The sequence below is a fragment of the Eulemur rufifrons genome, chromosome 3, assembly GCF_041146395.1.
Source record: "Eulemur rufifrons isolate Redbay chromosome 3, OSU_ERuf_1, whole genome shotgun sequence".
In the NCBI taxonomy this organism is placed as follows: Eukaryota; Metazoa; Chordata; class Mammalia; order Primates; family Lemuridae; genus Eulemur; species Eulemur rufifrons.
In genome coordinates, this window is record NC_090985.1 from 96,255,042 (window position 1) to 96,279,911 (window position 24,870).

Sequence of the window (24,870 nt, forward strand, 5' to 3'; positions counted from 1 at the left end):
ATTTTTCCTCTTCTGCTATTCTCCAATATCTGTTATTATTTCAAGGTCTGATCATGGCTCTGAATTTCGTTCTTTTTGCATCCCCCAACTCTGATTCAAAACTTCTGCCACTCTTCTGCTGTGCAGTCTGGAATCTCTCTTGCAAGCAGCTTACCCAGTGAGGCAAATTGTGAATTGCCTTGGAACAGAAGGGTTGTTAAGAAGTCAGTATGTTGCTAAGAAGTCTTGCTAATTTGCTATATGAGCTGAATAAAGTGTAAGAGAATTCTCCTTCCCCCTGATGAATTGGGATGTGTGTATGTGTTGACCTGTATCAGTGATTCTATTTGGATTGATTACTTTAAGGATACACGTTTTCATCCATATGAATATTGCACCTAATTTTCACCATAATTGGTTAAACAAATGTCTGCTGTTTGTATTTCAACCCTTCCAGCCCATAACTGCTGGGAGCGATTTGATGCAGCTGGAGAATAACACAAACAATCATCTTAGCCTGCGAAGTGTGAAACGATCTCATTCCACTTTGTGGTCTTCTTACCCTAAGGACTGATAATGTTCAGCAAATGAGACTTGAAAAAAGCCCGTTTTATTATAAATTAAAGAACTAGTGTAAAAAGGAGAGTGAGTTCTAGGGCAGCTCAGTGCTGTTCATCTGGTGAGAGCTTGTTTTTATAAGACTTCACTTTACGTGTGGCAAGGAAATGCTTTCATCTGAAAGGGATTGTTGTGCTTCGTTCTGATTCCCGGCCCCCATCCGATAAAAGTCCTTGCTGATTGACAGCACAGATGTATCTCATTTGGAGAAATGAAGGGAGAGGAGAAAAGGGCTGGGGTGGAATGAAGGAGTAGTCAGTTATGCTCCCAAACTCCCGCGGTTTTTCCTGCTTTCATTCACCGGAGCGACTCTGAGGTCCACCTGGAAAGTGCGATGCCCTCGCCTCTCGCCCTGCGGCCCTACCTCCCGGGAGAGTTGTCCCCGTCCCTGGACTCGCGGCCCTGCAGCAGCCCTGCCGAGCTCCCCGGGAAGGTGGGGAAGCTCTTCCTGGGGGCCACTCCTCCCCGGGCCCCGCGGCTGCCTCGCCGGCTGGCCTGGTGCTCTATAGACTGGGAGCAGGTGTGCTTGCTGCAGAAGTTGGGAGCTGGAGGGTTTGGCTCGGTGTACAAGGCGACCTACCACGGTGTCCCTGTGGCCTTGAAGCAAGTGAACAAGTGCACCAAGAACCGCCTAGCATCCCAGCGGAGTTTCTGGGCTGAGCTCAACGTAGCAAGGCTGCGCCACGACAACATAGTGCAGGTTGTGGCCGCCAGCACGCGCACGCCGGCGGGCTCCAACAGTCTGGGTACCATAATCATGGAGTTTGGTGGCAATGTCACTTTACACCAAGTCATCTATGGTGCTCCAGGCTACGCTGAGGCGGGGGAGCCTCACTGCTCTGCTGGAGGACACTTAAGTCTGGGGAAGTGTGTGAAGTATTCCCTGGATGTTGTGAACGGCCTGCTCTTCCTTCACTCACAGAGCATCGTGCACTTGGACCTGAAGCCGGCAAACATTTTGATCAGTGAGCAAGATGTCTGTAAAATTAGTGACTTTGGTTGCTCCCAGAAGCTGGAAGATCTGCTGTGCTTCCAGACTCATCCTTACCACCCAGGAGGCACATACACCCACCGAGCCCCGGAGCTCCTGAAAGGAGAGACCATAACACCCAAGGCGGACATCTATTCCTTTGCCATCACCCTCTGGCAAATGACTACCGGGGAGCTGCCTTACTCGGGGGAGCAGCAGCAAGTGCTCTACGCTGTGGTGGCCTACAACCTTCGCCCGTCTCTCTCGGCGCCTGTCTTCAGCAACTCCCTGCCTGGGCAGCGACTCGAGGACATCATTCAGTGCTGCTGGAGGGCCTGCGCTTCTCAGAGGCCAAGTGCTGAGCTGCTCTTGGTGGATCTTAACTCTTTAAAAGCTGAATTTGACTGACTGCAAACCTGTATCAAGATAAGCTTTTGTCTTTGTTTCTATTTGTTTTTAAAGAAATGGACATGTAGAAGAAAACATTCCTAGTATGGAGTTTTAGAAAATAAAGTTACTAAAAACCCCTTTAGTATTAAATGCTTTCTCTAAGACAAATGGCAAAGCTACAGATCTGGTACCTGTATTTGTCTCAGTGGTTAATAACTGACATTTTTATTTTATATAGTTATATGCTTTGCTTTCTGTGGCCAATGCGCTTACTTAAACCATTACGTAGTAGTGCATTTATTCAAATTTATTGATAAAACCACTTTGTCCAAAATGGAACCCCATTGCAGAAATGCTAAATTTTTGTTAGGTAGATAGCGAGGGATTCTGGGGTCTCTGAGGGACGAAAGTTGGTGCTGTTGCCCCCATCTTGGCCCTGCCCCACCCTAATTCTCCATACCTGGGGGAGGAGGGAATACACTATGAATCTGCCAATCAGAACTTGGAGCGCCAGCTGCAAAAGAATGCAGAGGACTCTCTAGCCCACGGGCCAAACAGTGTGGGTACCATAAAGCCCAGAAAGTGACCTAGAACCCACATGCATAGTTAAGGCTCAGGTCACATGACTCCTAACTGTCCAATCAAAGTGGTTCCATGATGACCTCTGAACCACAAAAGAGGTCTCTCTCCAGGCACTATAAAATAAGACGCGGACCATCGCCAATCCCTCTCTTTGCGCCTTTCCTTTGGCTCTCAGTTTGCTACAACAATGGGTCTGGTCGTCATCTGTGCTGCATGTGTCATGCTCTGTAAACCTATATCTTGCTCTTGCCCTATAATCCTATCTTTCTCTCCTCAGTAACCCTCATTTTTGTGCTTGCCTTACTTTGGGATTTCTGGTCATTCTTTGCCCATGGACGCACCAAGAACCGAAATTTTCAGACTAAAACCTGACATTTTCTATAAATTCACATGTCCCCATACCTACCACCTAAATACAAACTATTTTTTTTTTAATTTATTTTTTAGAGACAGGGTCTCACTGTCGCCCAGCCTGGAGTACGGGGCATGATCATAGCTCACTGCGATTTGGAACTCCTGGGCTCACGTGACCCTCCCGCCACAGCCTCCTGAATAGCTGGGACCACAAATACATGCCATCACGTTGAGCGATCAAACTATTAACAGTGTACTTGCTCCCATACCAAATCAATAAAAACTTTTTAAAAATTAATTTTTCCCACTCCTCCCAATAGAATTTCTTGTTTATAATGACCTTTAACATAAAATTCACAAGCTGAGGCAAATTTATTTTCAAAGGAATAATACCTTAAATGGCATATTGTAATATTTTGAATTTGTGCATTGCCATGAGTAGAAAAATTTTGCTAAAATACTTTTAAACTGAGTCTCTTTTCCCTGGTGTTTGGGCTCAGAAGGAGATGACAATATAAAGTAAGATTGTATGATGTGAGGGCAAATGATAACCTTGAGGAATACTGGAATTAACCCTGGGACGAGAGAGCAGACAGAACTAGATTGGCCATTCTAGCTGTACTGGTACATAGGATTTGAAGAAGGCGGTAATTGGATCTTGTCATTAGGACAGCTTTGACTTTATTTCAGCAGTTTCAGTGAGAGGGAGAGGGAACGGCAAGGGTTGGAGGCAGAGAGGCTGCCAGGGAAGGAGGGAGAAACAGAAACCATAAAGGGGTATAAGAGACACAGGAATGTTTGGGGACTTTTGGTCTGGTTTAGTTTATTTTTAGGATAAAGAGAGTAAGTTTATTTATGGAATAAGCCAAAGGAGACAAAAATAATAAAATTTACAAACTTGCAGAAGAGACGAAGTGTAGTACCTAGGGAAGGAGATTGCAATCTGGAGAGAGAGGGCATCTCTTCCCAGGATGGAAACCAGTGAGGGTGGGGACTGCCCCTAGAGACACCCTGACAAGTAGGAAAAAGGGAGCTGAGGAAGCCCGACCTGTGGATTTCTACGTTTTCTCTTCAGCTTGGTTGAGGGTGGGTGTCTGCAGGGTGAGACCATGGTTTAGAACTGTTAAAAAGCAAAAGGGAGCTGTATATGGCCATGTACAATATTAACAGAGTACTACTAACTTTGTCCAGGTAGCTTGAGGAACAAATTATCCAAATAATTCCCTCCTCTGTTTATTGTAGCAATAGGAGTTTATGTTGGTAAGTTTAAAATATAATTAAGAAAAATTACAACGGAGCAGTTTTGTTTCACCAAGTATGTTAAAATGAGACTCAGACTGAATCTCCTGCTGAACACCTCATTAATGAACTGCCAGTGAGCTACATGAGGATCCTCTATTAAAGGTGTTAAAATCCAGAACTGACTTCACAGCTTAGATTCAAGTATCGGCCTCTCTCCCGCAAACCACGCAGCGTGACAAGGTAAACAAGGGAGAAGAAACTCTGTGAACTCCATAATCAGTGAAAGTAGGAGACAGAGAGAAAACAAACTCCAAAATGTATACAGTGATGCCTGGACAAAGCTGCCAGGAAAGAGTGCAGGGAATGCAGGGGATATATCAGGTGTCGGTGTTGGGGACCAAGGGATCCAGCAGTGACAGATCCCAGAAAGACCTGCAAAATTAGACACCCTGGAGAACAGAAACCCGCTGGGAAGTGCAAAAGTTGGGGAAGAAATTCCTGAGAACAGGGCTCAGATCAAACAGCTAAGTTTACAAGAGTTGGTGGAAAAGAAGGAACAGAAGTTGTTAAGGAGGGTCCAGCCATGCAGAGCTCAGGGAGTGGCCGCAGAGCTCAGCTCCTGACATGAGAAGGTCACCCTGGGGGTGGGGGCAGGGAATACGAGACAGGGGCAGAAGCCTCCTGAGCCCAGTTTGCTTTGGAGAGAAAAAGTTGTGGCCGCATGGAGAAACCCACAGCAATGTGGCATTGAAAGGAAACAAGCAGACAAGGAAGTCTTAGCTGTCGAAATACCTCCCTGATGGGAGGTAGAATGAGCGCACTGACTGCTCCATCTGCAATAGCTAAGAGTCCACTGACTGCTCCATCTGCAACAGCTAAGAGTCCACTGACTGCTCCATCTGCAACAGCTAAAAGTCCACTGACTGCTCCATCCGCAATAGCTAAGAGTCAACGGATATTACTTAAAACTGACATATCGAATCGGAGGTAAAGGCACATTTAACAGTAAGTACAAAGATAAATATTCGGAAAGATAATACTATTGACTGAAGTTATGGTGGGGAAGAGGGAAAAGATACAAGCTGTCATGGCTATCATTGCTCCTAGAAATAGTAAATAGATAAATGTGGTCCGGGATTAAGAAAATTATATACAGACAAATGATAGAACTGAAAAATAATAGGGACACATAAAATTGAAATGTTAACAAAATTAGAAAAGAAAAATCACCATTTATTTGGAAATTTTAAAACTCAAGCAACTATGTGTCAAAAGAAAATGCTAGTCAAAACTGTACCAATTCTAGAGAGCAAGAATAATGAAAATACTTATATTAGAAACTATGGGATAAAAATAAAGTAGAATAAAATCTGTAGTCTCAAGTGCTAATAAGAAAAGAAAAAGAAAATAGTTTAAAAATATGAGTCAAAGTTAGGAAAAGAACAAAAAAATGGGGAAATTTAAAAACAGGAGTTAAAGCAGACATGAGTAAAAGAAATAGAACAAGTAAATGAATAAATAAAATACTTTGTTGAATTAAAAATAAGACAGACAAACCACTAGCTAACTTAATGTTACAGCAAGTGTTACAGGGGGTGGTCCCGAGGACAAACCCAGCCTCACTCGGAGAGTTGGAGAATCAAGGCCTATTCACCGGTGAGCTCAGAGGGGTCCCACCACCAAATTCTGAGCCCCATCCACCCGATTTTTCCCACTTTTATTAAGTTGGGGTGGTCCGAGGGGTGGGGTCTCAGGTGGCTAAGGTAATAGGTTAGTTGACGTGTCAGGTAATAGGTTAGAATTATGCTGATGTGCCAGGTAATAGATTAGTTGATGGGCCAGGTAATAGGTTAGTATTATGCTGATGCAGGTCTTCTGTGAGGGGTGGGGGTCTCAGGTGGCTGATGGGGGTTTTCCTTATCATTAAAAGAAATAAAATCATATATATACAAAATTAGAAATAGAATAATGATCAAAACAGGAAAATGCTTGTAATTTTAGGAGGAAACTTTTTGTAATGATAGAAATAAATTTTAACACCTAGGAGAATGTATAATTTTCTAGGAAACTATAAATTACCAAAACTGGCCCCAATGACGGTAGAAAGTCTAAAGAGATCAATTTCTAAAGAAGTAGAAAGGGTTATCCAATCCCTCCTGTCTCCAGAGCATTAAGGCCAAAAGTCTCATTGACTTTTACCAAACCTTAAACACCAGGTCATCTTGATGCTACTGAAATTATTCCAGAGCACTGAAGGAATCGCCAAATTCCTTTTAAGGATAACATTTACACCAAAACCTGACAAAGACTGCTTTAAAAAAAGAAATTACAAATCAATCTTATTTAAAACTACCAGTGTTGGCAGGGTGCAGTGGTTCACGCCTGTAAACTCAGCACTTTGGGAGGCCAAGGCAAGAGGATTACTTAAGGTCGGGAGTTTGAGACCAGCCTGGGCAACATAGTGAGAACCTGTCTGTACAAAAAATAGAAAAATTAGTCAAGTACGGTGGGGTGCAACTGTAGTCCCAGCTATTCGGGAGGCTGAGGCAGGAGGATTGCTTGAGCCCAGTAGTTTGAAGTTGCAGTGAGCTATGATGATACCACTGCACTCTTGCCTAGGCAACAGAGTGAGACCCTGCCTCAAAAAAAAAAGTAAATAAATAAAAAAACATCTATCAGTGTTAATAATTCTAAGTAAATATTAGTGAACAGAATCTAATAGTTAATTTCAAAAATCATGCCCATGATATTTTTAATCATGTGGGTTTCTTCCAAGGTTTCTTGCATAGAGCAATGCAAGGATCATTCAATATGAGGAAGTCTATTAATTTAATTCATCACATTAGTAGGTCAAAAGAGAAAAATAAGAATGTGTGCTGAGAAGACATTCGACAAAATTAAACATTCATGCCCAATTATTAAAAGAGACTCAAAAAGAGGAATGAATCCTTAACCCGATTTTAAAAACACACACACATAACCAATGTTAATTTCTTAGTTTTTATAAATTTCTTAGTTTTGGTTGCATAAGATCTTAAGATTAGGGAAAACTGAGTGAAAGATATACAAGAATTCTCTGTACTATCTTTGCAACTCTCTATATTTCTAAAATTATTTCTAAGTAAAAAGTTATCTCCTGCCATAGAGGTGTCAAAAAAAAAAAAAAGTTAAAAACTTAAAAAACACATACATTTCGGCCCTAAAGCCACCATCTTAACAGGAAATCCCTGGAGGCATTTCCACTAAGGTTAGGAACAGTATGAGAATGCCCACTACTGCTGCTATGATTTGACATTTTATTAGTCATGATATTAAAAAAAAGAGAAGGAAATTTGAGATCTAAAAATTGTAAATAGAGAGGAAAAACAAATTCTCTTTGCAGATTTCTATTTTCAGGATGTATACTTGGAAAAAAAAAAAACCAAGAGAATTAATAGAAATATTAACTCAAACATTAAGAGAATTGTACAAGGTCACAGGATATAAAATTAACATACAGAAATCAATAGGCTTCAAACATATAAACAAAAAACAGCTAGAATTTATAAAAGAAGAGGATTCCTTTCACAATACCAATGAAAAAGATAAAATATTCTCTCTGACACAGCCATGGCCTGCATGGTTGGTGATACCAAGGCCAGAGGATGGGACACTTGGCCAGTATGATAGGGACATTAATTATATACAGGAGAGCTGAACAAGTAAGTAAATATATTGAGGATGACAGCCAGGTTTTGTTGAGTGTTGGCAAAGGGGATTACAAGAACAGAAACAAGGAAGTCAGGAGTAACCCCTATAATGTTGGATTGAAATTGAAATTGTATCAGAATGACCTCACACTTTTTCAGAGATGTAGACAGATACGGAAATAGACGTAAATGTGTGTATATGTGTGTATGCACATACATGGATTTCCTAGTTTTGTCCTTTGGCAGAGCCTAAAGTAATGACACTCTGGAGTAGACTTAGCCCCCAGATTTTAGTCTCTGTATTCTGACTTTTTAGTTTCTGAATTCTTAATTATCCACAACAGAAGGAAACCAGGACTTCTTGGAAAAATGGCTTATTCCAGAGCAGGGAAAATTCAAAATGAACCTGAAATATCTCGTGACTCCAAATAAGGACATGCTCAGGAATGATAGGAACGTGTCAAAAGGACACAGGGGCTAGCTTGAAGGGTCTCCTACTGGCCAGCCTGAAAGAATTTGAGCATTAAAATAATTGATGATAGTAAATAAAATAGGAACAAATAGTCATAGTGAATAAAATGGGAATTTCTACTGATATAAATAATTAGCTAAATAAATATGGGAAAAAGAAATGTTCTACCTTACAACAGAATGTCAATTAATCTTAATTACTAATAAATAACAAATTACTTATCAATTATCCTCACAGTGAAGAAGTCCTGCTGACATTGTCTGGCAGTGATATGGAGAGATACACAGATAGATATTTTAATCAAGTTAATGTCACCAGCAATGGGACAAGTGTGCCACCTCACGTGAGGCACTGAGAACACAGCACCACTTCTATGGTGGTCCTGAGAAAGATACATAACCTGACTCAAATCACGAGAAAATGATTATAAACCCAAATTGGTCTATACACTTCAAAACTATCAAGGTCATAAAAGACAAAGAAATACTGAGGAACTGTCGTATGTGGAAGTACATGACAACCCAATGCAACACATACTCCTGGATAGGAAGGTGGTCCTGTAACGAAGATTATTAGGACAACTGATGAAGTTGAATGGAGTCCCAGGATTATATACTATTATATCTATTTCTTGGTTTTGATAGTCACACTGCAGTTATGTTGGACAGTGTCCTTGTTTTTAGGAAATACTCAGTGAATACCAAAAGGGTAATGAGGTATCATGTCTGCAACTTACTCTCAAATGGTTCAGAATAAAAATAATCGTAAACAGAGAGAATAAATGCTCAAACTTAACAATCGGGTAATCTTTGTTGAATGAAGAGAATTTGGGGGATCTTTGTATACTCTTGCAACTTTTTCTGCAAGTTAGAAATTATTTCAAGCTAAAAAATTAAAATTAAAATACCTAGGCAAAGCTTAATAAAAAAACGTATAAAATCGTTTTGAGGAAAACTTTGATCTTGCTGACATATCAACAGACATACGAACAGGTTTATTCATTTGCAGGATTTTTGTTAGATCAAAATGGAAGCAAGTAACCATCAATAAGAACTGGTTGGATTACGATATAGCCATATAATAAAATACTATGCACATGAAGAGAAAGAACGAAAAAGCTTTTTACTGTTAATGAAAAATCTGCATAATATACTTTTAAATTAAAAGCAAAGTGTAAGACAGTAATGAATGCAACTGAGTGTGCCACAGTATGCTGCTTTTCGTGAAAGACAGGAAATAAGAACACATATTCATATTTGTTTGTATTTGCATAAGAACACTAGAAAGGAAAACAAAAAAGTCATTATCTGTGGTAAAGAAAAGAGTTATCTGTGGCAAGGATAGGCATGAGAGTTTTCACTGCATACCTTTTACATTTGATTTTTGAGCTATGTCAATGTGTTGCCTGTTCAAAAAGAATAACATTTAATAGTCACACATATTGAAACATAAAGTGAAACCTCAGTCTGCACAAGTCCACTTTCACAGTTGTTCCTTTTGCTTGTATACCACACTAGTTCCCTTTCCCTTCATCCAGTTTTCCTCAAGCTAGCTGAATCACGTAAACATGCCTTTAACTGTGCCAGGAAATTCGTTTTTCTCTAACCACTTTCTGAGGTTCAAAGCAGAGGGCAGCTGACAGGGCCATAGCCTTTGAAGGAAAAAGACCAAAACGCACCACAGTTAAGTTATGCCCCTCTGATAAACACTCCCATTGCACTGCACTCCTTCATGGCACTCATCACTCCTGTAATTACTATCTTCACTGCTCAGAAAAAAAATCATCATTTTTATTGTTATCATAGCTAAAATTTATTGAGAGTATTATGTGCCAAGAATTGTAAAGTGTTTTACATATATATAAAAATAAAATCCTCACAACTAAACTAACATGTTTGCTATTATTATTTCTTTTTTAAATATTAGGAGACTGAGACCCAGAGAGGATAAGTAACTTGTCCAGGGTCACACAGCCAAGTAATGGGGGCAGAACCCATGTCCTTAACCACCACACTCCACCACCTGGGATGGTGGTGGTGGCAGGGAATACCCTGCTTTCGCCTTCATTATTTCAAATGTTTAAACAATTTATTTTATCTAACTCATTTAATAAAACCAAGAAATTACTATAGAAGACATTACTTGATACAAATATTAGAATACTGTAATTGAGACAGAAAAGGTACATGAAAAATACAATGTGGTGCCCAGTGCTAAAAAAAGGAAATAGTTATAGTGTGTACTTAATATTTTCCTTCACGTTGATCATAAAGTAACTCTTATCCATGTAGACAGATATTCTGCAAGCATATATTTCATCATCAACATATCCTCAGCATCATGCCAGTCTCAGTGGGGGAAAGCTAAAGTACACATAGTCCCAAGAGTTGATTTTACATTCTAGTTGAAGAGATCATCCACTACTAAATTTAATTCAAGATTTTAGAGATACAGACTGGGCAGGGTGGCTCACACCTATAATCCTAGCACTCTAGGAGGTTGAGGTGGGAAGATCACTTGAGCTCAAGAGCTCTAGACCAGCCTGAGCAAGAGCAAGACCCTGTCTCTACTAAAACTAGAAAAATTAGCCAGGCATCATGGCGCATGCCTGTAGTCCCAGCTACTCAGAAGGCTGACGCAGGAGGATCACTTGAGCCCAGGAGTTTTAGGGCGCTGTGAGCTAGGCTGATGCCATGGCACTCTAGCCCGGACAAGAGAATGAGACTCTGTCTCAAAAAAAAAAAAAAAAAAGATTTTATAGATACCAATTTCATTATTGGTATGATGAATACACTTCCAAAGTTTGAAATTGCTTGATAAATAGTCTTGGAAAGTGTTGGAACTTCTAGGGAATGATGAAAGGCAAAACATCCTCATTTATCTCTGTTCCCTCCTAAAATCCTCATTACATGACAGTAAATGGATTTTTTTAAGGCATTAACTCACAAAAACAAAAAGGATGAGAGAGAAAATTATCGGAGCAAAAGTTTGGATGCTGGCAAGTTCAATATGCTCTAGAAAGTTTAATCCTGAGCCAGCAGCAGGGGAAACTAAGAGGCAACCTGAGTTGTACAACAGAATGCCCCAAAATCACGTCATTGGCAGGATCTGGCAACTGAGCTAATACCCTCTAGGCAGGAAAATATGAATAGTCCAAGTAAATAGACATGAAGATACTGATGATGGAAGTTCCCCAGTAAAACAACAGAATAATTTACAGTGAAGTTTTCATTCTTAATAGTCCATCTACATGCGCAGAGTTAGCAATCAGCTTTTAGTGCCTTACTCTTAAATGGGAGCAGACAGCCTAGTTTATTTCTGAGTAGATCCTTTAATATGAAAGAGGAAGATCAAAAAAATCTTTACTGTCCTCGGAGACATATAAAAGGAGCTATGGGCTACATGAAACAAAAATAAGATTTTTTAAAACTAAAAAATAATTAGCTCTTGGAAGTTAAAACTATAATAATCTAAATAAAAATTCATTAGAAAAGTTGATAAATACAAATAAGAAAATCTCTCAGAAAGTAGAGAAAATAAAAAAATTGAAAACAGCAAAGATAAGACAATTGGAGGATCAGTCTGAGAAGTTCAACATCTAAAAAATAGAATAATAAAAATAGTGTAAGTTCCAGGAGAAAATTGTAAAAAGTCACTTAAGAAACAAAAGTTTTCGGTTTGAAACGATGTATCAATTGCCCAGACAATGAATGAAAAGAGACTATAAGAAGGCATATAATCATGAAATTTTATAGTATTGGGGCAATAGCAAAGTTCTAAAAGCTTTCAGAAATTAAAAGCAAAAGCAGGTCACATACAAAAGACAAAGACAGTGGAGGACACTGCCTCCAAAATTCTGAGCAAAAATCATTTCCAACTTAGAATTCTATACCCAGCCAAACTATTGATAGTCTGTGCAGGTTGAATAAAGACCTTTTCAGACATGCCAGATCTCAAAAATTTATTCCTATGTAGCCTTTCTCAGGAAGTTACTTGAGCGGGTATTACACCAAAGCAAGAGCATAACCGAAGAAAGAAGAGAACATGGGATCTAGGAAACAGATGGGACTCAATGGAGAGACAAATGATCTCCAAAGATGATGGCAAATGAAGATTGATCATGAGCTGTCAATTGTGTACCAGTGCAGACTGGAGCAGGTCCAAAGACTCAAAGAAGATAAAACTAATGAATCCGTGTATTTGAGTGGATTGAAAGAACATTTCCACAATTTGAGGAGAGTTTGGGGTTAACTCAATGATGAGTACAGAGAAAACAAAGCACATGAAACAAAAAATTTATTAACTTTAAGAGAAACAAAAACTTGGGCAACAAAAGAAAATAGTTGCATAAAAATGGTACAACTCAAAATAGCCTTTTATAGATACAATATTGCAACACTGTATGTTGATTTAACCAAAGTTATAAGGTAAGTATGGTGGAAGGATGAAGGGAAGGGAATTGTGACCAGATGTACTGGAGATAAGAAGGGGAGAAAATCTAAATCCTCATTTTCCAAAGAGAGAAGTCGATAGATACTGCCTAAAATTTTTAAAAAATCATGAAATATTCACATAAGCACACTCTCTAGAGGTATGAAGTTTTGACACCAAAATCAACAGTAGAAGGGAGTTGAAAATGGTTGGGAGACTCCAGGAGCTGTTGTGGCACCACCCTAAGGCCTGCTGTTCTACACAACACTTCTAGTGTAACTATTTGACTCTTTAACTGGTGTTCATGTATAACTCATGAAAATCAAAATTAAATTTAAAAAATAAAAATAAAATGAGTGTTTGGGTATGTCTTAGGAGAAGGTGGATGCTAGGTAAATATTTTAATGTCCTTTTTCTGTGAAATATGTGTTTTAAGAAACAATATCAAAGAGATCCAACTAAATATTCTTTTTGGTTACTTTGATACAGGTGAATCAATTCATTATGTGAAATCCATACTTTCCTCATAAAGAATGTTAAAATCGTACAAGCCCCTTGGAAAGGGGAAAACCTACAAGATGAAACAAGCCACACATTCAGCTCAGGCAGCGAGCAGCTGAGCAGGACTAAAGCAGGAGACAGCTTCCCAGCCTGCTGCACGGAGAGTCAGATTACAAAGAGGGAAACCTAAAGGTCTATGGACGAATAGAGAGCAGCCAGGAGACATTTAAAGAGAAAGGAGAAAAAAACTTGACAGAATAATGGCAACCAATGCCAGAAGCATGTCCCCTCGCAGAGGGGTCAAATTACAGAATTTCCCTGACTTCAGAACTGGAAGTAGATTTTCCCATTTTCAGGAACAGTGAATCATATTAGAACACATTGTACAGTCAGTCTGACCAAACATTTGTCTAACATCGAGTAATCTTTAAGGCCTTAAGAAATTTTGATTCTACCACAAACAATCAGAAGAATAAATCCTTAAAAAAAGAAAGACAGAAAAAAACCTTTCTCTCATATTTCTCAAATGAATGTTGTGACAAGGGCCATGGTAGTTTATGGTAGATTGTATGACTATCATTCATCGTCTCCTAGAGTGTATCTTTCCATAATCATTTCATAGTTTCCTGCTGTTGTAACTTGAGCTAGAATAAACCCATCACTAGGACGATTCTGTTTCTGCACATAGAGTCAACTGAATTTAGGCCTGAGTATGCAAGTAGCAGATTGTTCAGGATTTTCTCTCCTGGCTTTCCTGATGCCACATTTTGGCCATTCTGGTACTCATCAGCCCTCCCCTAGGGTGTTCGGAGAAAAGATGATGCAGATACATTCAACAATTTATTTTTCTATTTTCTAACAGGATCTCTATTCAATATTGGTTTTAATTAGATTTGAAGACTACTTCTAGGTTTCATTCATTCGTACTCACTCCCAGCCTTCCCTATTTCATAGATTTCTTCTTGGGTGATAAAAATTAAATTCTAGAGAATTTTGTAGGCTTTTTTTTTTTTTTTTTTTTTAAACTCTCTAAGGAGAGTTTCGGAGTCAGACATGTAGTTGTAACTTGCAACTTCAGGCATTAGCGTGGGCAGCAGGAAGACCTTGGGATTTCATGGAAGCCTCAAAGATTTCATGGAAGAGATCATGGAGAAGTTGGAGTTCACAGTTGGCATCTACCCACATCTCTCCACCTCTCCATATCAAAAAATAAAAAGGCAACTAGGAAATAATGGCTTCTCCTTAGCTGAGGAGGAGCTGTTCAAATGCAGAAGAAATGCACCCTAAAGAGAATGTCAGAGCAAAGTAGACTAGGGGCTGAAGGAGAGGCTCTTTTGAAGGGCCTTTGGGGGGCGGGGGGTGGAATTATCTGTGGGGAGGGTGGAGCGTTGTACGAACGATTAATACGAGAGGCGCCAGGGGGCGCTGCTGGCCCAAGGCTGGGGAGCCCTGCAGCAGGTAGCCTTTTCCCTGATTCCGCAGATTCAGGTGGAAGATGCCCACAAGGGACAAGCGGGGAAGCAACCCTGGGTAGATGTCATGACCCCAGCAAGGGGACAGGTGGTTAGTGTCTCCTAGCAGAGGGAGCAGATAGGAGGAGTGGAGACCCATCTTTCTGGAACGTAGCTTGGGCTGCGGTAGCTGAGGAAAGAGAAGCTGAGTTTAGTGATTCCTCTGGCTGGGAGAGTCAGGGGACCCAAGAGTGAATAAAGCATGCTTCCTGTTTTCAGGCAGCTTTCAGACTACCACCATTAGTTTTACTAAAATGATATTTTTTTTTCAATAAATACTTTACATACCACATACCAAAATCATTTCCAGATGGATTAAAGAGCATATATAAAACTGGAAAACATAGAATTGAAAAGTCATTATAAATTGGAAGAGAGAAGGCATTTCTAAGCATAAAAGCAGTGGAAAAACTATAGAGGAGATTGCCACATTTAATTACAAAAGTGCTAATTTTTGTATATTAAAATATGAGTCAAATACAGTCAATGGGCTGAGAAAAATTTTGTCAAAATGAGACAACAAATTAATATTTTTATTATGTAGAGAACACGTACACTGTTTCCGGGTGGCGCGTGGGGCTTGAGGCCCAGGGCTGCCCCGGCTGCCATCAACGTGGAGACTTTGTACCAAGTCCCATTCTTAGTGCTCGAATGTCCCCAACCTGAAGCTGAAGAAGCCACCCTGCGTGCACATGCCGTGGGCCGTGACGGTGTGTGCTCTGCTGATGGTGTTTTAATTCCTCATCACCAGAGGAATAATTTTGGACGTTATTGTTGAACCTCCGAGTGTTGGCTCTGCGACTGATGAACACGGGCGTCAGAGGCCAGTAGCTTTCTTGGCCTACAGAGTAAATGGACAATATATTATGGAAGGACTCGCATCAGCTTCCTGTTGACAACGGGAGGTTTAGGCTTCATAATCCAGGACCAATCCAATGCACCAAATATTCCAAAACTCAGTAGATTTCTTCTTCTATTCATTGGATTTGCCTGTGTTCTATTGAGTTTTTCCATGGCTATAGTATTCATGAGAATGAAACTGCCCAGCTGTCTGACGGGTTAGAGTGCCTTTTGAGAAGAAATCAAAGGATACTGGATTTGCTTCTGTTAATGAAGTTTTAAAGGTTGTACCAATCCTCTAATAAGAAGTGTGGGCCGCGTGCGGTGGCTCATGCCTGTAATCCTAGCACTCTGGGAGGCTGAGGCGGGTGGATCGTTTGGGCTCAGGAGTTCGAGACCAGTCTGAGCAAGAGCGTCCCCATCTCTACTGAAAATAGAAAGAAATTGGCTGGGCAACTAAAAATATATGGAAAAAATTAGCCAGGCATGGTGGCACATGCCTGTAGTCCCAGCTACTCGGGAGGCTGAGGCAGGAGGATTGCTTGAGCCCAGGAGGTTGAGGTTGCTGTGAGCGAGGCTGACGCCATGGCACTCTAACCCGGGCAACAGAGCAAGACTCTGTCTCAAAAAAAAAAAAAAAAGAAAGAAAGAAAGAAAAGAAATGTGGAAAAGAATGAAGAGCAGCAGTAAAGTATCTAGTGAAGTGTATTACAGCTTGGACTAGAACTTCTTCATGTCAAAGATAAGTTTATCACGGTATTTTTTCCTGCAGACCTATACTGACGTACCAATGATGTTAAGTGGCGTTTTCTTTTTAGGTTTTCATTTCTTAAAATATACTCCGTATCTACAACTATAATATTAAATAAAATGATTATTTTTTACAACCTCCTTAACATCTTTTGGAGACGACGTTTCTGATTTCCATAAGTTAATGTAAAATCAGTAAGCAAGCTTCCCTAAGCTAAGAACTCGGACAGCTCATCAGTGTTACCTACGGTGCTTTGCCTTTAAACAGAGCGTGTGACAGTACATTATTTCAGAGACGTGTTTGAGACTGTTTCCTGAACAATAAGATGTATGAAAGGAGGGGAAATACATAATTTTTATAATCAAAAAAATATAGAGAGAACACATACAAATAAAAGTGAAAAATCACCATGCCCTAATGGAGAAATGAACAAAAATCTTGAAAAGTCAATTCACGATAAAGAAAACATATTCAGTAGACAAACATGAAAAATAGGAAAATGTTATCTTATGAGTACTTGAAGAACTGCAAATTAAAAATAAGGTATCTTAAAACACACACAAAAACTTCTTAATGTAGTAACAGGATCTTCTATATACTGCTAGTGACAATATATTACCACAACTTTTTGGAGAGCAATTGTAGTTTGACAGTGTATCAAGAACCTCAAAAATGCTTATATTCTACTCAGCTATAAGGAATGATGAAGATACGACATCTCTATGGTTCTCCTGGAGAGAGTTGGAACCCATTATATTAAGTGAAGTATCCCAAGAATGGAAAAACAAGCATCACATGTACTCACCAGAAAATTGGTTTCCCTGATCATCACCTAAATACAAATCTGGGAACGACACCAATTGGACATCAGACTGAGGTGGGGGGTGGGGGAGGGGATGGGGGTATGCCTACACAATGAGTGCATTGCGCACCGTTTGGGCAGTGGTAACACTTGAAGGTGCTGACTCGGGAAAGGGGGGGTGGGAAAAAAATATGAAACTGTTGTTTTTAACTTGCATTGTTCACTTAATAATTTATCATGAATATTTCCCATATTCATATCATTGTACAAGAAATAATGTATACATTATGAGGACATACTGTATCTAACAAGATATACTGTTAGACTCTTTGATTCTGTAAAATTAAATTGTTATTAATAATAAAAAAATAATAAAAAAAAATGCTTATATTCACTGACTTAGTAATTTTGCTTCTGGAAATCCATCCTATGAAATACTGCAAAATAATTTTATTAATAATTGACAAAATTCACTAAGAGTCATTTATTCTGGAAAGAAATTCAAAGCAAGATAAATGTCCAAAAATGATTAAATAAATTACAATGCAAGAGTTGATTCAAAATGTTATGATGATTGCACTAACATTACTAACATAGAAATACTACAGTGTTAAATGAATGGGTCAAAGTACAAAAGTACACATTCAGTTTGATTATAACTGGTTTTGTTTTTTTTTTTGGAGACAGGGTCTCGCTCTGTCCCCCTGTTTAGAGTACAGTGGCATCAGCATAGCTCACTGCAACCTTCACCTTCTGGACTCAAGTGATCCTCCTGCCTCAACTTTCTGAATAGCTGGGACTACAGGCATGTACCACCACAGCCAGCTAATTTTTCTATTTTTTGTAGAGATGGGGTCTTGCTCTTGCTCAGGCTGGTCTCGAACTCCTAGTGTCAAGCAATCCTCTCGCCTTGCCCTCCCAGATTGCTAGGATTACAGGCATGAGCCACCACACCTGGCCTGATTATAACTGTTTTTTTAAATCTACAAATTTTCTTAAAACATACAGAGAGAAAAGACTGAAAACAAAATTTTTCCTTGTCTGGGGCTAGTTGTCTGGGGGACTGTGGATTTTTTCCTTTATTTTTTAGACTTTTCTTGTTTTCCAAATTCTAGAAATTCTTTATGACATACACACCTATTTAAAAATAAAATTACTTGCTTCTCTGTACACTAATAACGAGCAATCTGAAAAGGAAATTGAGAAAACAATCCCATTTACAGTAGCACCAAAAGAACAAAAACTTAGAAATAAACCTAACCAAGGATGTGAAAGACTTGTACATTTGCTAAAAAACATTGCTGAAAGAAGTTAAAGATGACACAGATAAATAAAAGGACATCCTGTGTTCATGGATTGGAAAACTTAATATTGTAAAGATGTCCATACTACCTAAAGGAATCTATAGATGCAATGCAGTCCCTATCAAAATCTCAAAGGCATTCTTTGCAGAAATGGAAAAAAAAATTCATTCTCAAATTCATATGGATTCTAGAGGATCCTGAATAGCCAAAACAATTTTGAAAAAGAAGAACAAAGTTAAAGGACTCACACTTCCTGATTCCAAAACATATTACAAAGCCACAGTAATCAAAACATTGTGATACTAGCATAAAAACAGACAAGTAGAACAGTGGAATAAAATAGAGAGCCCAGTAATAAACCCTTATCTATATGGTCAAATGATATTCATCAAGGGCATCAAGACCACTCAGTGGGGAAAAGATGATCTCTTCAACAAACGATATTGAGAAAACTGGATGTCTACATGCAAAATAATGAAGTTGGACTCTTATCTTATACCACATAAAAAATTAACTCAAAAGGGTTAAAGACACAACGTAAGACCTAAAAATCCTAGAAGAAAACATAGAGGAAAAGCTTCATGACGTGGGATTTGGCAATGATTTATTGGATATGACACCAAAAGCACAAACAACAAAAGCAAAAACAGACAAATAGAATTACATCAATCTTAAAAAATTTTGTGCATGAAAGGACACAATCAACAGAGTGAAAAGGCAACATATGGAATATATATTTTTAAATCATATATCTGATAAGTGGTTAATATCCAGAATATATAAAGAACTCCTACAACTCAGCAACAAAAAATGAAATAAGCTGATTAAAAAATGGGCAAAGAACTTGCAGTAATACATATACAAAATTTATATCTCCAAGTGTATTCTAGAAAAAAAATTTTAAAAATTAAAAAACAAATAGCCAACAAGCATATGAAAAGATGCTCAATATCACTAATCATCAGGGAAATCGAAATCAAAACCACAATGAAATATCACCTCATACCCATTACAATAGCCACTATCCAAAAAATAGAAAATAACAACTGTTGGTGAGTATGTGGAGAAATTGGAACCCTTGCACTGTTGATGACAATGTTAAATAGTGCAACTGCTATGGAAAACAGTATGGCAGTTCCTCAAAAAATTAAAAATAAAATTACCACATGATCCAGCAAAGCAATCCCACTTCTGGGTATATACCCGAAAGCATTGAAAGCAAGATCTTTAGGAGATATTTGCACAGCCAGGTTTATAGCAACACTATTCACAATAGCCAAGAGGTAGAAGCAACCCAAATGCCCTCTGAGGGATGAATGGTTAAATAAAATATGGTTTACGCATACAGTGGAATATTATTGGACCTTAAAAAGGACAAAAATTCTGTCACATGCTGCAAAATGGATGGACTTTGAGGACATTATGTTAAGTGAAATAAGCCAGTCACAAAAAGACAAATACTGTATGATTCCACTTATGTGAGGTATCCAAAGTAGTCAGACTCATAAAAACAGAAAGAAGAATAATGGTTAACAGGGGCTGAGAAGAGTGGGGAAAGAGAGTTATTATTTAATGGATTAGAGTTTCATATTTGTAAGATGAAAAAGTTCTGGAGATCTCTTTCACAGCCATGTGAATATACTTAATACCGTTGAACTGTACACCTTAAAATGGTTATGATGATTAATTTTATTTCACATTTTAATAAATCTTAATTGTTATTAATTTAATAAAAAATCTTAGTAAGTATCAATCTTAATAAAAATCTTAATAAGTACTCATCTTAATAAAAAATTAAGAAGTCAAAAATAAAATAAAATGGCTGTTGGCTGTTGAACACCTACCCGTATACCATTTAAAGTGAAAGTTTTTGAAAGAGTTGTCTCTACTTCAAACCACTTTAATATTCTATTGAAACATCTCATATCAAAGTTGCCCCACTGCTTCCATTTTATGAAATCAATCCTCAATTCTGTCTTCAGTCTTGTTTTTTAATAATAGCTTTATTTAGATATGATTCACACATCATATCATTCATCTATTTACAGTATGCAATTAAATGGATTTTAGTATATTCACAAAGTTGTGCAACCATCATCACAATCAATGTTAGGAATATTTTCATCAACTCCCCTTCCCCCTACAAAAATCCCTGTACCTGCCACTCCACTTACACTCCCCTTCTAGCCCTTAGGCAACCACTAATCTACTTTCTGTCTCTGTTGGATTGTCTAGTCTTGGCATTTCATACAAATGGAATCATATACTGTGTAATCTTTTGTGACTGGCTTCTTTCACTTATCCTATTGTTTTCAAAGTTCATCCCTGTTATAACATGTATCAGCACTTAATTCTATTTTATTGCTAAATAACACTCCATTTTATGGATATAACACATTTGTTTCATCCATTCATCAGTTGGTAGACATTTGGATTGTTTTCACCTTTTGGCTATTATGAATAATCCTGCTCAGAACACTCATATACAAGTTTCTGTGTAGATGTATGTTCTCATTTCTCTAGGGTATATACCTAGAATTGGAATTATTGGGTCATATGTTAACTCTATTTTTAAACTTTTGAGGCAATGAAAAATTGTTTTCCAAAGCAGCTGAGCCATCTTACATTCCAACCAGCAATGTAGGAGGGTTCCCAATTTCCCCACATCCTTGCTAACACTTGTCATTGTCTGTCTTTTTTAATTGTAGCCTTCCTAGTAGGCATAAAGTGATATCTCATTTTGATTTTGATTTTGATTTCATTTTCATAGCTAATGATGTTGAGCATCTTTTCATGTGATTGTTGGCCATCTTTATATTTTCCTGGAAAAATTTTCTATTCAAAATTTTTTGCCCATTTTTAAATTGAGTTATTTGTCATTTTATTATAAAATTACAATAATTCTTTATACATTCTGTATGTAAGTCCCTTACCAGATATATGATTTGCAAATATTTTCCCATCCTATGGTTGTCTTCCCACTTTCTGGTAGTTTTCCTTTGCCATACAAAAGTGTTTAATTTTGATGAAGTCCAATTTATCTTTTTTTTATTTTGTTGCTGATGCATTTGGTGTTATATCTGCAAAACCATTGCCAAATCCAAGGTCAAAAATGTATGTTTTCTTCTTAAGAGTTTTACATTTTATTTATGTATGTATGTATTTTTTTATTTTTTTAAACAAAGTCTTGCTCTGTTGCCCAGAGTGCCGAGGCATCAGCCTAGCTCACAGCAACTTCAAACTCCTGAGCTCAAGTGATCCTCCAGCCTCAGCCTCCAAAGTGGCTGGGACTACAGGCACATGCCACCATGCCTGGCTAATTTTTTGTTTCCATTTCTATTTTTATTTTTATTTATTTATTTATTTTATTTTATTTTTTGAGACAGAGTCTCACTCTGTTGCCCGGGCTAGAGTGCCGTGGCGTCAGCCTAGCCTACAGCAACCTCAAACTCCTGGGCTCAAGCGATCCTCCTGCCTCAGCCTCCTGAGTGGCTGGGACTACAGGCATGCCCCACCATGCCCGGCTAATTTTTTCTATATATATTTTTAGTTGTCCATATAATTTCTTTCTATTTTTTTTAGTAGAGACAGGGTCTTGCTCAATCCACCCGCCTCAGCCTCCCAGAGTGCTAGGATTACAGGCGTGAGCCACCTCACCTGGCCTGTTTCTATTTTTAGGTGGCCAGCTAATTTTTTCTAATTTTAGTAGAGATGGAGTCTCACTCTTGGTCAGGTTGGTCTCAAACTCCTGCCCTCAAGCTGTCCTCCTGCCTTGGCCTCCCAGGGTGCTAGGACTATTGGCGTGGGCCACCATGCCCGGCCTTATTTTGTTTTTAATTGGCACAATAATTGTATATATTTATGGGGCACAGGGTGATGTTTTAATGCATGCATACATTGTATAATGATCAGATCAGGATAATTAATATGTCCATCACCTCAAATACCTGTTATTTCTTATGGTGAGAACATTCAAAATTCTCTTTTCTAGCTCTTTTAAAATATACTATACATTATTGTTAACTATAGTCACCCTACTCTGCAATAGAACACCGGAACTTATCCCTCCTGTCTAACTGTAACTTTGTACCCATTGACCAATCTCTCTCCATCCCTCCCCTCACCCATCCCTAGCCTCTGGTAACCTCTATTCTACTCTCTACTTCTCTGAGATCAACTTTTTTAGATTCCACATATGAGTGAGATCATGCAGTATTTGTCTTTCTGTGCTTGACTTATGTAACTTATGATGATCTCTAGGTTCATCCATGTTGTTGCAAATGACAGCATTTCATTCTTATTAATGGCTGAATAGTATATCATTGTGTATATATACCACATTTTAAAAATCTGTTCATCTGTTGATGGATGCCTATATTGATTCTTATCTTGGCTATTGTGAATAGTGCTGCAATAAACATGGGAGTGCATGCAGATATTAGAGCCATTTTGAATTTTTTTTTTTTTGTATATTGTGTGAGGTAGGGGTCCAACTTCATTCTTTTGCATGAGAAGATCCAATTATGTCAGCAACATTAAATTTCCATTAAATTTTCTAGGCACCTTTGTCAAAAATTTATTGACTATAAATGTTAAGAGTTTACTTCCAGGCTCTCAATTCTATTCCACTAAGCTATAACTCAGTCCTTATGACAATACTACACTGTCTTGATTACCGTAGCTTTAAAGCAAATTTTTAACTCAGGAAGTGTGAGTCTTCCAACTTTATGTTGCTTTTTCCAGATAGTTTAACAATAGGCATATGAGGTTTGTGAACTAAAATAAAATTTTAAGGCTCACCCCCCCTCCCCCGCCACTGGGTGACTGAATAGATGCCCTCGTGGCCAAAGGAATATCCTAAAACTAAATTGCCTGCCAAGAGGAGGAAGGTCAGACATGCCTCATCATGCCCCCCTCTCTTCTTGGGGACATCCTTTGTAACCCATTAACAGGCCTAGGAATGTGCAAGACAAACCTACACGTCCTCAATTTACACAACAAATCTATGTCCCGTGGCTTGGCTGGACAAGCCAGAAACTAGAAATCATCTTAATTCTTCTTTTTCCTCCATCCTCCAATCCTGTCATTTGGACCTCAGAAATGTATCCAGGAATCAAGGACTTATCATCTACATTGCTAAGGGCTAGCCCACACAGCTGGGAGAGAATGTAAGAACTTTCTCACACCTTGGTTCCCCGTTGTCAATTCTCCATGAAACAGCCCAATCTAGGTTTTGAACAGCTTCCTCTGATAAACAGCTCCTTATGTAAAAACATTCCAAGCGTTTAGGCAAAGCTTCCTGTCTTTAACCAATTACAAGTCAAAGAATCTTTAAACCCACCTATAACCTGTAAGCCCCCCCTTAGAGATGGCCCACCTTTTTAGGCCAAACCAATGTATGCCTTCCACGTATTGATTTTTGACTTTACCTGTAACCTGTGTCTCTCTGAAATGTATAAAACCAAACTGTAACCCAGCCATAGCGAGTCCACTTGCTCAAGACTTCTTGAGCATGGCTCTGGGTCATGGTCCTCAAATTTGGCTCAGAGTAAAACTCTTTAAAATTATTTTACAGAGTTTGGCATTTTTTTCTGTTGACAGGTTTAGAATCAGCTTGACAATTCTGGCAAAGAAGTCAGCTGGAATTTTGATAGGGATTGCATTGAACCTATAGATCAATTTGGTAGTATTGTCATCATAACAATATTGAGTCTCTCACTCAATGAACATGGGATGTATTTTCCATTTATTTATGTCTTTTTAAATTTCTTTCAAAATTATTTGTAGTTTTAAGAGTATAAATTTTGGATTTGTTTTGTTAAATTTGTTCTAAAGTATTTTATTATTTTGATGCTATTGTAAATGCAGTTGTTTTCCTAATTTCACTTTTGGGTTGTTCATTTCTTGTGTATAAAAACACAATTGATTTTTAATTGATCTTATATCCTGCAACCTATTGAATGAATTTATTCATTCTAATAGTTTTTTTTAATGTATTCTTTAGGATTTTCAATATACAAAATAATTTCATCTGTATATAGAAATAGCTTTAATTCTTTTTCAATCTTGATCTCTTTTATTTTGTTTTCTTGCCTAATTGCCCTGGCTAGAACTTCCAGTAAAATGGTCAGCAGAAGTGACAAGAGCAAATATCCTTGTCTTGTTTCTGATCTTAGGGGGAACATGTTCAGTCTTTCACCTGTAAGTAAAATATTAGTCGTGGCTTTTTCATAGAATCCCTTTATCAGATTGGAGAAGTTTCCTTCTGTTCCCAGTTTGCTGTATTTTTATAATGAAGGAGTGTTGAATTTTCTCAAATGCTTTTCTGGCGTTTATTGAGATGATCATGTGGTTTTTGTCTTTTTCAAATTACTGTAGTATAATACATTAATTGACCATTCCCTCCTGTTGAAATTACTCTACTTTCTTCTCTT

General features: G+C 38.3%; 1 protein-coding gene and 1 pseudogene across 1 annotated transcript; both read left to right on the top strand.

The window, feature by feature from the left end:
* The first annotated feature begins 931 nt into the window (after positions 1-931).
* Positions 932-1,975, top strand: MOS (MOS proto-oncogene, serine/threonine kinase). The gene has a single exon (XM_069465621.1). The coding sequence runs from the start codon at positions 932-934 to the stop codon at positions 1,973-1,975; it is 1,044 nt and encodes a 347-aa protein (XP_069321722.1).
* A 2,971-nt stretch (positions 1,976-4,946) lies between these two features.
* On the top strand, positions 4,947-15,802 carry LOC138381411 (oligosaccharyltransferase complex subunit OSTC-like; annotated as a pseudogene).
* Positions 15,803-24,870: the final 9,068 nt, after the last annotated feature.